Source organism: Bidens hawaiensis, unplaced genomic scaffold (assembly GCF_021521415.1).
Source record: "Bidens hawaiensis isolate Kalapana, Puna unplaced genomic scaffold, B.hawaiensis_p1.1 tig00037572_1, whole genome shotgun sequence".
Lineage (NCBI taxonomy): Eukaryota > Viridiplantae > Streptophyta > Magnoliopsida > Asterales > Asteraceae > Bidens > Bidens hawaiensis.
In genome coordinates, this window is record NW_027496553.1 from 139752 (window position 1) to 153604 (window position 13853).

The window sequence follows — 13853 nt, forward strand, 5'->3', positions numbered from 1 at the left end:
GTGAAAATCATATTTGTAGTGATATGAAATGCATATTAAAAACATATTTTTTCGAAAATCACCTATTTTATTCCTATTAACTACTTCTAACACCATCAAATCTGCACATTGTAGGATTCAACCCATCACTAGTAAGTTAGACTTGGGATGTCGTTACAACTTCCTTAGAATAAAAATATTCAAATTAAGTTTATGCCTATAAATAAGCCGAGCTGAGCTGAGTTAAGCTAGGTTGGGTTCATGCTTGAAGTTAGACGAGCCAACTCGTCTTTGTTCCGTTATTTTAACGAGCTTAAGCAATGAGCTCGAGCTTGACTCGTAAAAGCCTTGAGCCAACTCAATTTTTTTCAAAATTTGTATATTTACACATATTGACATATATAAAAGTAAAATAGTTATACTTTCAACATCACAAAGCAATTAAAATTTGTGCTTTAATTTAAACGAGCCAGACAACAAACAAGTTTACCTTGGCCAGGCTCGACTTGTTTACATACAATTGAACAAGTCTTCATGAACGATTTTCATTCGTAGACAGTGACATCAAGCATCAATGTACGTAGTCTCCAATGTTAAATGTATAAACAGACACTTAGACAATTCCAATGATATGTACAAAACAGGCTAAATCCTTGTCAATTTGATATAACCAAGGGACAGTATTTTAACTTTTAAGTTTGTCATTCTCAGTATTATGAGTTATTTAAAGTTCAAACATGTTCTTATTCTCATTTTTATGTTTAAAACTTAAAACTAAAACAATGACAATGGGGAAGTTAAGGTTTATTGTTAGTACTGTCTGGTTTCTCTTCATGTATAGATCTTGTTTGTGCAGTCTTGTAGTGGAAAACAATAGTTTGAAGGTATCTTCACCTGAGAATCTAAAAGGTACATATGAATGTGCAGTTAGTAGTTTTGGTGTTCCTCAACATGGAGGGACGTTGACTGGTGTTGTCGTTTATCCGAAAGTTAATCAAAAAGCTTGCAACAGTTTCACTCATGAATTCTCATTCAAAACCAAGGCTCATGTTGGTAGCCTTCCGGTTTTTCTTCTTGCCGATAGAGGAGGTAATAAATTATATTATTGTATGATATGCTTATGAAAATGGGAGTGGTCGTGTTCTTTTATGTTTGATTCGTTAAAATTATAAATGTGCGTAAGTGAACGAACATAAGTGTGAATGAACATAAGTGAATGATCAATATAAATGAACGTAAACGAAGAAAAAGACAAAAGGAATATGTACACGAAATAATGTAAAGTAACGAACATAGACAATCGTAAATTAACGAACATAAATGAATGAAACACATGTTCATTTAATTAAATTTACAACTTTTTTGGGGGCCATGTTTGTTTGTTTATTAAATAAACAAACTGAAATAGGATCAAATTCATTTTATTCTTAACATGAAAACAGTGAGAACCAATTTACTGTTATTATTAGGTTTATTTTTTTAGGTGCTTGCTGTTATTTTTTGGTCGTTTTTGCTAATTTTTTATTATGAGACGTTATAAGCATTTGTTGATTTATATTTTGTTGTTATTATTAGATATTTTTCTTTTGCTTTTATAAGTATTTACTGGTATTTGTTATTATTATTTTGTTCTTGATTTTAATTATTTTATTGCAATTTTTAGGTTTTTTTATTTGTTATTATAAATCATTGTTTATATAGATTGATATTGTAGTTGTTGTTTCTTACGTTCTCATTTTTTATAAATTAGTATTATTTCATACATTCTCATGTTAAGATTAAAATGTACATGAACCTTCCCCTAAACAAACTTCCCAGCAAGCAGTTAGATCATATTATTTATATTGAATTCTTGATTTGCATGGCAGGTTGTCACTTCGGTTTCAAGGTAGAGAATGCGCAAAATGCAGGAGCTGCCGGTATTCTTGTTGCGAATGATCGTGAGTTCTTGACCACTATAGTAGACGGTTATATTACCAAACCATCCCTTTGGCGCTCATTAAAAGATCGCTTGGCAATTCAATAAAGAAAGGCTTATACGATGGTGAGTTTGTACGCGTGAATCTTGAATGGACAGAAGATTTCACTCATCATGAAGAGCAAGTCGATATGGACAAGATCGATACTAATGAGTGTCCCGTAGACGAATGTATTGATCTAACAGAAGAGGATGAATGGGATGTTCATCCATTTTGGGGATTTCTGATGATGAACCTAAGTAGTTGGTTAAAGCTTCTATGGGAAATTGGATCATATAGAAAGTATAAATTTTGAATGGGCATAACTGAAATTCATTTTTTGATTTTTGTTTTCTTTTTTGAAAATAAATCGGTCAATTTTAAATAAATGCATTTATCTACAAAACAGTTATCAACTTGATAATAATTAGCTTTTAAGAATAGATAATTATCTCCCATTCATTTTAGATAGAATGTGGTAATATTTGAATTTTGGAATTAATAATGATATCCAAAATTAAGATATTACGAGGGGCATATATATAGGGGAAAGTTAATATACAAATGAAATTAACATGCTAATTGTGAGAATATACAAAGTAGAGTTTTTATATGATTACATGTATTCCAAATTAATTCATGCTTTTTGTACAACACGTGGTTGTTGGTAGGTTATATAGGAGCTTTGCATGTGAAAATGTTTAATGTTGGTGCTGAGCATACAATGGCTAAAGATTATGAGTTTTATTGTTAGGATTGGGGGTGATATGTAAAGATGAGCTTTATGATTGGGATGCAACAAAATTTGGCGTTTCAATCAAATGGCTATGATATTTGGATGGTGTCATGGGTGAGTGTGGTTGATTGGAATGAAACTCTTATATATGATATCAATATTTTTTTTATGGGCTTGTGTGGATAGCGCTTGTACTTCAGTGACAATCATGAAGGACAACTAGTTTTAAATGGCGTGACTATGAATGGCGTAATCACATAGTTATGAATTTGTCATAATATTCCATGGGTTGGGTTGAATTACATATACATATCATGCTCTAGAAATGTTATATTTTCAAAATGTATTCAGAAATAGATGGATTAACCGAGAGAAGTTTATTTTATTCTTCTTCACAAGAACCACTCATTTAATCACATTTTAGTCATAACTTAAGGCATTCAAGGTAAGATCTCTTTCTCCATTTCCATCTCAAAAACTTAAATATTTTTATATTTTGCATCTCCATCTGGATTTCCATCACAAAAATTTAAAGTTTGATTGATAGTGATCTTTCAAATATAGAATTTCAATATTCATCATCTCTTTAAACTTTAAATAATATACTTGAGTATATAAAAAAAGAGAAAAATAGTTTGTATGTTGAATAGAGATAGAAATGAAGAATGAAATTGGTATAATAACCGTCCAACCTAACAATGTACTCGATGGCACACTTAACTTTTAATTACGGTGTGTCAAGGATAGTCACACTCTGACGACAAAGTACGTAGGCCGTAAGATATTATGAAACAACATAAAAGAAAGTTACGAGCACACGGGTCCTTATCAACCATAAAGTGAAAATTAAGAGTGTCACGAGTTACATTGTCTGTATGAATTATGTAACATCCTACTTTTGATCATAATAATAATATAAATTTCATCTATTTTACTGTGGGTCGTTATCGGTTTAGATAAATAGAAATGAGTTGGGCTAGTGTTGGGTTAAATGGATATGGGTCATGGACTTTGGGTATAAAAGAAAAATGTAGAGTCCATGGGCTTAAGCCCATGACCCCTAAATATAAATACCATTAATCATCACTTAATCCACATTCACACATATTCCATACACCACCTAAAAACACACACTTAAGATTTCTCTCTAGTTCTTCCTTATCCCTAGCCGAAATCAAGAAGGAAACCGAACACCGACCCAAGGTAACGATAGTTTAATATTATATGAGCTTAACTCGTTAGATATAATTGCGAAACGACGAGCCGACACTGATAAACCGTTTAAATCACGAGATCCGGGTGGAATCGGGTATAAACCGAACCTATGATGAGCTTAGGGATCACCCTAGCTCAGATATGGATCGAACGGGGCGAAAAACGGTGAAAAACGAGTTAAAACTCGTTTTTCCGGTGAGTTCGCGTTTTTCCGGCGGCTTTCCGGAAAGGCGACGCCGGAAAGTGGTACGAGCACGAACTAAGTCTAGTTCGTTATGCTCCCTTATACGAATCAGCTAATGAATCACCTATTAATTCGTTAGGCTCCGCTAGCGAACTAGGGTTAGGTCAGAGAATGTCAGAACATTCTCTGACCTAACCCTAGTTCGCTAGCGGAGCCTAACGAATTAATAGGTGATTCATTAGCTGATTCGTATAAGGGAGCATAACGAACTAGACTTGGTTCGTGCTCAGATTCGTTAAGGGTAATATAACGAAATAACTTCCACTTCGCTATGACCATTCGTTAACTGAGATAACGAATTAAAAAGTCCAATTCGTTACATGGACTGATTCGCTACATGAGCTGATTCGTTATAAGGTCCAATTCGTTATAAGGACCAGTTCGTTATAAGATCCAATTCGTCATAAGGACCAGTTCGTTATGAGGTCTAATTCATTACAAAGCCAGATTCGTTATAATAGTTAATTCGCTATGAACTCCCATTCGTTAAGAACTGAATAACGAATTAGAACTTTGATAAAATGACAGAACAGTCCCCGGACTTAAAAAAGAATGAATTAATTACAATTAGGCCCTTGAACTTTTGAGTTAGCAAATTAATTAATGATTCAAAATCTTAATGGAAAATGTGTTACGACAGTTAATGTAAATAAAATTTTTTCAAGCTGACCTGGCAGCTCGACCCCAGCCAGGGGCTCTGCCCCTTGGACCCTGCTAGGGGTTGCCGCCCCTAGACCCCGCTGCCAGGGGTGCTGCCCCCGGACCCCCGTTCGTTGTGGGTTATAAAAAAGATAGAAATACGATATGAGATAGAATAGTTAATTGATACATGTAAATATTATACAGTTAGCCGTGCACAGCTCAAGAAAGAAATTACCATTAGTGGTGAACGTAACCGACTTCAGGTGAGTTTTTAGCCCCATTTCTTGTTATGTTTTCGGGGCAATGTGCATACTCGATGTGATTAGTTAATACACTTATCCTAAGTGATAAGTGTATGCCATATATGTATTATGTGAAATGTATGAATGGTTTCTTACCGGTACATGAACGATCTTCGGAATTGCATGTACTGCCAGGAAATGGTTGATGTTATATGTATGTTGTAATATGAAGAATGAATGATGTATGCATGTGCCAAAGTTACGATTATGTATATAGAAAGTATGTTAAGGAGGGATGGAAGAAAGGGTACCGGACCCTAGTAATATCCGAGGATGGAGAGTACCGGACCCTAATAATATCCGAGGATGAAGGGTGACCGGACCCTAATAATATCCGAGGATGTAGGGTATCGGACGCTAATAATATCCGAGGATGGAGGGTACCGGACCCTAATAATATCCGAGGTATGTAGGGCGAATGCTCTTTATAATGTAAGGATAGTTATATATGTGTATGAAAGATTGATGGACAGGTTAAGTATGTAATGCGTACCTTCGGGCACGTATATGTGTATGTAAAGTAAGTTATGTGATTAACTAGAACTCACTCAGCGTAGCTGACTTTTAGTATGCACGCAGGCAAATAGGTTGAGGCAGCTCACGTGATTGAAGACACATGGCATGGAATCGAAGAGACTGGCATCTCGAAGAAATGTTGTAATGTTTTAAAGACTATGTTTTGTTTTAAATGACTATGAATGTTTTATAAGACAAGATTTGAAGGTTATGTATTATATTATGGTTGAAGTTTTAATATTCCACGAATGATTTAATTAACTCTGATATTTAGAACTGCGTTTATGAGTAAATCCAACACCAAATGTAGGGCTACCGGTAATGGAGCCTTACAAATTATTATTAGTTAACTTTAAATTTGGGGTGCAGTTACTGTACGCTAATGCCTTAACGTACGGTAGGTACACGAGACGCTCAAAGGCAAAAAAAAACTAAAACGCTCACAAAACTTAAACGCTCAGCAAACGCTCAAAAACGGTCTTTGTGAAAAAAGTGAAAAAAATCGATTAACCATCCAAAACTGTTTTTTTTTCGGTGAACAAATGATTGATTGGATATGTATTGACGATTCCGAGATGTTTGAATGTGTTTTCATAGATCAATTCGTGAAAAAATGGATTCACGTACATAATGTACGTTAAGACATTAGTGTATTGGATCTTTTCACTTAAATTAGAATGTATTATTTTAAAAGTATTGTTCCGAAGCTATTGGATTTATATGACCACTTTGATTTAATTGCCGGCCTCGTTGTCTCCTCGTAGTTTCCGATACATTTAGTACATATCAAACACCACAAACGACACTTTATATTTTAACTACATACAAACCATTAGAATTTGGGTGTTGAGTTTTGATCAAAACTTGATATTATGAGAACATTAAAGTTGGTTTTTGTGATTTGTGTTTGGTTTTTATTTATCATTGAATCTTGTTTGTGTAGATTTGTGGTGGAAAACATCAGTTTAAAGGTGGCATCACCTGAGAGTTTGAAGGACACTTATAAATGTGCACTTGCTAATTTTGGTATTCCTAGATACGGAGGAACACTAACCGGTGTGGTTAGATATCGAAAGGCGAATCCTGAAGCTTGCACCGAACTCACCAATGATATATCTTTTAAACCGAAGAAGCCCGGTGGCCTTCCCGTGTTTCTTCTTGCGGATCGCGGTGGTAAGAACACTTTACTTTGGGATTGTTGGTTTTAATGATCTTTTGATCCAACTAAAGTTGTTAAAAAGTGATTTTGTTGAAATTTGAGTTTGAAGTTAAAAGTTGACGCAGAGCGGAAGCATGAAAAATAACATACACAGAATTCTTGAAAAAAGGTTGATGTAAAACTAAATTTGCGTTTAAACGTTCTCAAATCACTGTTTTTACGGTTTGGTTTTACATCTATGAATTGAAAGCTCCCAACGATCCACGGTCTTTAGAATCATTAGATCTTCAAATCGTTCATTTGAAAAAATGATCCTAGACAAAAATATGTTATAAAAAACATACTTTTGTATTAAATTTCGTAAGTAAAATATAAGGGTTGTTTATGAACACAATATATAAGCCTAACTTCATATTTCTATAATAGAACAATTGGTTAATGTTAAATGGCCAGTTTAGTTTACACGGCATGTTTCAAGTCTAAACCGTAAACCATCAAATGCAAAACCAAACTGTGAACCGGACTGTATATATTATAAACTGGCCAAACCATATCGTTTTTTTTTTCAGTTTGCGTGGTTCGGTCAGTCTCAACGATTTATGAACACCCCTAACTTAAACCATTACATGAGGTGTCCTTATAAAGACAACTCTAAATTTGGTAGCTATTGCCAAATATTCGAATTTACAAGATGGTAATAAATACTGAGGTTAACGAGACTAATAAATGTGTGATTTGAGACAATCAATTACACCAAAAAGAAAAGAATACGAGTGAGCTAAAATTTGTCATTTGCCAAAAATCTTGGGTGACGAAACCAAAGCCCTAATTGACGGAATTTGGGTCAGAGAGCCAGCCAGGTCAAATTGTCCAAGACAGTTTGCCACATGATCTCGCTCGTTGAGACCTTTCCAACGCTGCTTACGTACAGGCATAGTAACTCAACTTATACACCAAATTACACTCGCGTGAAGTTTGGGCTATTTCTGTCATGTTTCCTTTTGTCCCGCTTGTCCAAAACCATTTCTTGACATACAAGGCATAAATCATTGGTATCTATCTATTTGACAGGTTGTTTCTTCTCAAAGAAGGCATGGAACGCACAAAACGCCGGGGCTGATGCTATACTCGTCGAGAGTGACTCCGATAAATTAATAACCATGGAAAAGCCAGAAGATCCAGCAGCCACTTACTTGCAAAACTTAACAATCTCATCCGTCCTCATCACACAATCACTTGGAACATCAATAAAAAAATCCCTAGAAAACAATGATCTTGTCCTTGTAACTCTTGATTGGACCGAAGCTCTCCCTCATCCAGATGAGCGTGTCGAATATGCATTTTGGACCAATAGCAACGACGAATGTGGGCCCAAGTGTGACACTCAATTAAACTTTGTTAAAACGTTTAAACATGTTGCAAAAATGCTTGAACAACAAGGACACGCGAAATTCACACCACATTATATAACTTGGTATTGTCCGGAGGATTATAAATCAAGCGATAGGTGCAAGTCTCAGTGTATTAATCATGGGAGATATTGTGCTCCGGATCCTGAGGAAGATTTTAGTAAAGGGTATACTGGGAAAGAAGTAGTTGTTCAAAATTTGATTCAGGCTTGTTTTTATAAGGTAGCGAGTGAAGACGGGAAACCATGGTTTTGGTGGGACTATGTGACGGATTTTTCAAATCGTTGTCAGATGAAAGAGAAGAAGTTTAACATAGAATGCGCGTATGAAGTTATCGCAACGTTTGGTAAGTTAATGTGTTATAAAATATGGTTATTTCTTTTAATCATCTCTTTTTTTGGTTTATGCTTGATTAATCTTTGGCTAATATTGACTTTATGTGGTATAACCAGGAGTTGATATTGCGAAAATAAATGAATGTGTGGGTAATATAGAAGAAGACACCGAAAACGCAGTCCTCAAGGCTGAGCAGGACGCACAGGTTTGTGATTATTTATTAACTAATAGCGTGTTAGATATGATTTTTATTTCATTATTATATAATTATGTAAATTTACAAAACGACTTGGCACGTTATATGCATTATAAATACACTTTGGGCAACTACCAACAACCGAGACGTTTTCTATTTATTTATTTTGTTATACCAATCGACTAGTTCAAGCTTAAGATAAAATGTAACCCAAAATGACCGATTTGTAAATAAATGGAACGAAACTAGAGATGTACAACTTTTAATTGGGTCAAAGCTTGGTCCAAAACTTAAATGTTGAATGATAATATTACTTAAAAGTGACATAATAACATAAAGTTCTTCTAACACAATAACAAATTTTAATAAATAATGTAAATCATTTTGTGCAAAAATACCTCAAATTATAAACTAAAATTACGCCCATTATAGGATTTTATGGGCTGGCCCATTTGTTCACCTCTAAGTTGCAAATTTGCATATTGTTGACATGATAATATGCATAATATTGTAAATATGCAGATAGGGGATGGTACCCGTGGGGATGTGACAATGCAACCGACTCTTGTGATAAATAACAAACAATATAGAGGTCTGTTGTCTACAACTACAACAGTAAATATTTTGATGTTAAAGTTCATCTCAATTTTTTTAAATAAAACTGTCTAGTAACAATTGCAGGTAGACTTGATAACAAGGCCGTTTTGAAAGCCATTTGTTCGGGATTTAAGGAGAACACAGAACCAGCCTTATGTTTAAGCAACGGTCAGTATAAGCCTGGCAAAATGAGTTCATATAAAAAACGGGCAGCTATATAATTATCAATGTGGCTCGGGTCAATGCATTGATTTCGAATAATATAATGCTTGCAGAAATAGAAGCAAACGAGTGTCTGATCGACAATGGTGGCTGCTGGATTGACAAAGTTGCTCATATTACCGCTTGCAAGGTAGCACGATAATTCTATTTCACATGGTCCCAATTTTTATTCATGGTTTAGATTATCTTATGACTTATCCGATAAACATGTTTTAATTCATATGATGCAGGATACTTTCCGCGGGAAAGTGTGTGAATGCCCGGTTGTGAATGGTGTGAAGTTTGTTGGTGATGGTTATACACATTGTGAAGGTAGTTTGCTTCCATTTGAGAATAAATTAGCATAATGAAATATCTAAAACGCCCCCTTTTATTTTCATTGTAGCTTCGACAGCCCTCCGTTGTGAAGTTAAAAATGGAGGTTGTTGGGAAGGCACCAACGACGGCAGGAACTACACTGCTTGTATTGTTAGTTCTCTCTCAATCTATCTCTCTTTGTTTGTATCAGTATATGTGTGTATGTATATGTATGAATGTATATTGTTCATCTTCCTTAAGGATGGCCAAACAAAAGGTTGCACATGTCCACCGGGTTTCAAGGGAGACGGAGTTAGTATTTGTGAAGGTACGACAAGTGCCAACTTTGATCCATTTACTTATGAAATGAGTCTACTTTGGAATTTGGGTTGTTCTTTTCGGGACGAAAGTCAAACTTGCTACTTGTTTTATGATCCTTACCTTATTATGTTTTAGATATCGATGAATGCAAAGAGAAGAGCGCATGTCAGTGTTCTAAATGCAAGTGCAAGAATACTTGGGGAAGTTATGAGTGCAGCTGTGCAGCCAACTTGTTCTACCTTAAAGAACATGATATATGCATAAGTGAGTATTATTGAATATATGTTTCTAGGATTTTATTCATGGTACTTTCCAAACTCAAAGATTTATCGGTTTATCTGAAAAGACATTGTTGCAGATCTACAAAATTTGTAGAATGTTTCTTGATTTGATTAATTAATGAATCTTGGACAGGTACTAAAGACGTTAATACACGCGGCGGCGGCGGCTGGGGTTTTGGATGGGTGATTTTTGTTTTGATTGCTATTGGAGTTGTTGGATACATATTCTACAAGTATAGAGTTCGGGTACGCCTTTTAACTTTTTCCCTCTTTTTGAATAAGCAGTTGTACGAAGTGATTTAACTGGGATCGATACATAATGCAGTTAAGTAGCTTATTGAAATTTGTAAAAGTTATGAAGTGCATTTAACTGAATTGCATAACTAGAGTAGAGAGCGAACCATCGATGTAAACCAGAAACAAACCGTAATGAAACCTAACTTGGGCATGTGGGCTAATTAAACACAAAGAAACTGAAGAAACACTAAGTGACCCCGGCAGATTACGGATAATCTTAGGGTTAAGTAGATGTTTCCCACGAGGGTTAGGTCCGGCAAAGATGGTTATTCTTCTCGACCTGCAAAATAGACACCGTGAGCTCGTCACTGAGAAGGGGGGGGGTTCCTCCTTGTGACCACCCTCCGGCGTGAGAATCAGACTAGATTGCTCTGAATATAAGTGTATATTGAGAGAAATAGCTAGAGAGAAGATAAGATAATATAAGATAATGATACCGTTCCAAGGTGTTGGAGTATTTATAGCCGAAGGTAGGTTTCCAAGCAGGTACGGCCAGCTGTATAATATTCCTTTTCCACCAACTACGGGCTATGTTCGTGCCACGATGGGAGTAGGTGGGTAGACAGTGGCTGATAATGACATTTTGTACTGGAGCGTGCTCCTCCTGGTACTATTGTCTGTGAGCTGTCACCCTGTGATTGGTTCATGGGTCGCTTTAGTCAGATCTTGTCTATTTGTCCATATCCTGGTAGGTATAGTACAAAAGATCTTCTGGAAGCGTACGGACTGGCTCTTTTGGGCGGGAATATTCCCGCCTTGCTCATTCCTTCTTCAGGTGACATTACTGAAGTATGAGTTAGTGCCTTATGCGTGTAGTTTTACTGTTAGTGCGGGTAGCCTTCCCTCAAGGCTTGTATCCGCAGCTGCGGGAACAGGCGGGGTACTGTACCATAGGGAGGCTTTCCTGCGGGAACAGCTGGCTTACTGCGTGTAAGGTCTTCATCTCTCTGAGCATGGTGGGTCATGCGGAACCAGTTGATCTTTGCGCAGACGTACCTCTAAGGTGTGTTGTGGGTCCAACTGGGCTTTGCGGGGACCTACCTCTTCAAGTCCCCCCAGTCCATTGTTCTTCTCATGAATTGTTAATGAGGTGAACTTTTGGACTTTAAGCAAGGGGTTTTAAAGAGGGGTTTTTGTTTTTTAAGGTTTTCCGTGGGGATTCTTCCCGCAGTTTTCCTAATGTCACTTGCAGAATTTCTCCCGACTTTTCTGCCTGATCTTTGGTTATGATGCAGGTAGGTGTTTAACCTCTTCGCAAGTCGGGAGCGTTGAGTTTCACTTGTATAGATTCTTCACGAGGTTTTGGTAGTTTTGGACATAGTGATCAGTTATGTTAAACCACCAATTCCACCTTGAAGCTTCAAACAATCTAGTTCTCAACGTTCCCGCCATGCGGAGGTGTTATTTCTCTTTCCGCAAGCATGGCCCATATGATCCTTCTTGGGTTCAATTCCCTGCAAGTGCTGAGTATGTGAAGGGTTTCGCCTTGACACTGTACCCGCACTTGTCTTACGGTTCCTTGTTTTCCAAGGTATCTTGGCTTCAATTCCCTGCAAGTGCTAAGTATGTGAAGGGTTTCACCTTGACACTGTACCCGCACTTGTCTTATGGTTTCTTGTTCTCCAAGGTAAGGGGGTATATTCCCTCTTATTTTTGAATCTTTTTGAATCTTTCTGAAATTTGAAGAGTTGGTGAAAGGATAAGGGCAGTCCAAACGGCTGAAGGAACGTTGGCGTCTTCTGACGGCTACAGGACGTGCAGGAAGTTATGACGACGTGACAGCATGTGGTCAATCTGGACGCTTTTTCAGGCGCTTGGGCGCGAGTTTCACGTCACGCGCCATTCTGACACCTGTTGCCAGCTTGCTTTATCCACGTGTCGCCGTTTCATTGCACCTGCGCTCTCTCTCTCCTCCGCATTAAATTCATCGCATTCATTGCGATGAGTATATAAGGGGGTAGAGGGTGCATCTCATCCCATACCTTCACTTCACTCTTCTTCTTCTAAGCGATTTCCGGCGAATACTCTAACTTTTTCGTCGAGCATTCTCCTGAAATCGCTCTCTTTAACATCTAAAAAATGTCGTCTACACATGATCCCGAGGTTAACGTCGAGGAGTCCGATGTATACCTCGAGAACCCGACGTCCACGTCTGATAAGGACGATAAGAGTACTGCTGGCGAGTGCCAGTGTACTCTTTCTGTCGATTTATACCACTATATCGTCAAGAAGTTCATGCTCGATCCTTACGAGCCTGAGTTTCCGGAGCCCCACCAGACGGTGTATGATGCCCCTATGGGCAAGATAGGGGTTTACGCCTCGTTCTTCATATATGGGAATCTCAGATTACAATTAACGAAGTTCGTATACCGTGTTTTGGAGAAACACGGTGTACACTTGACGGAGGTGCACCCGATGACGATTGCTAAGGTTCGCCATTTTGAATGGGTGTGCTGCATTCTGGGCATCGAGCCCCGCGTCGACCGCCTGATGACCTTCTACTCCTGGAGGTGCATCCAGGGTTGGTATACCCTGGTCACTCGGATCAAGGGGTTGAAGATCTGCGCTACTGAGCGCAGTCTTCGTTCTTGGAAGCGGGAGTTTTTCTATATCTCCGCTCGCGTCGTCCCCCTCGCGATGACGTTCAAGAACGGGAGGGCACTCCCCAACCTTCACGTCTCCAATTACCAGGAGACGGAATGGTTCTCTAAGATCTCCCAGATCCAGACTCCGGTTTATCGCTTCGCGGAGTCTGGGATGTTGATGCTCGGGATGAGCCGCGTATGGAAGGATGCCGGGTCCGGGACGCCGCAAATACCCATCGTCCTTGAATACGGTTTGAGCTCTATTCCTTACGGTATGCTCCATTTTTTGTGTTGGTTTAGGGTTTTTCTTCTAACATTGTTATCTTTTTTATTCAGAGGGGAACGACTTACAATCGCTCCTGCATCCGCGGGAGACTGGTGGTCCCGCACGGTTGGGTACTCGTGACCTCGATGAGAACGAGTTGCCCATTCTGGAGCAAATGGCGGATAGATTCGTAGAAGTCTACCCGCCGGGCCACGAAATTTTGAGTGCCACCCGGCCAGGTAAGGAGTTTTTTAATCCTCGTCCTCTTCATGCTCAAACTTCTGCTGGAATTCCTC

The 13853-nt window shown here is 37.8% G+C and overlaps 1 protein-coding gene across 1 annotated transcript; it reads left to right on the forward strand.

The window, feature by feature from the left end:
• The first annotated feature begins 6464 nt into the window (after positions 1-6464).
• LOC143589464 (vacuolar-sorting receptor 1-like) lies at positions 6465-10558 on the forward strand. The gene is made up of 10 exons (XM_077070218.1): positions 6465-6765; positions 7823-8506; positions 8613-8701; positions 9215-9284; positions 9374-9457; positions 9565-9641; positions 9742-9823; positions 9897-9979; positions 10070-10136; positions 10265-10558. The coding sequence occupies exons 1-10, from the start codon at positions 6465-6467 to the stop codon at positions 10405-10407; spliced, it is 1680 nt and encodes a 559-aa protein (XP_076926333.1). The 3' UTR covers positions 10408-10558.
• Positions 10559-13853: the final 3295 nt, after the last annotated feature.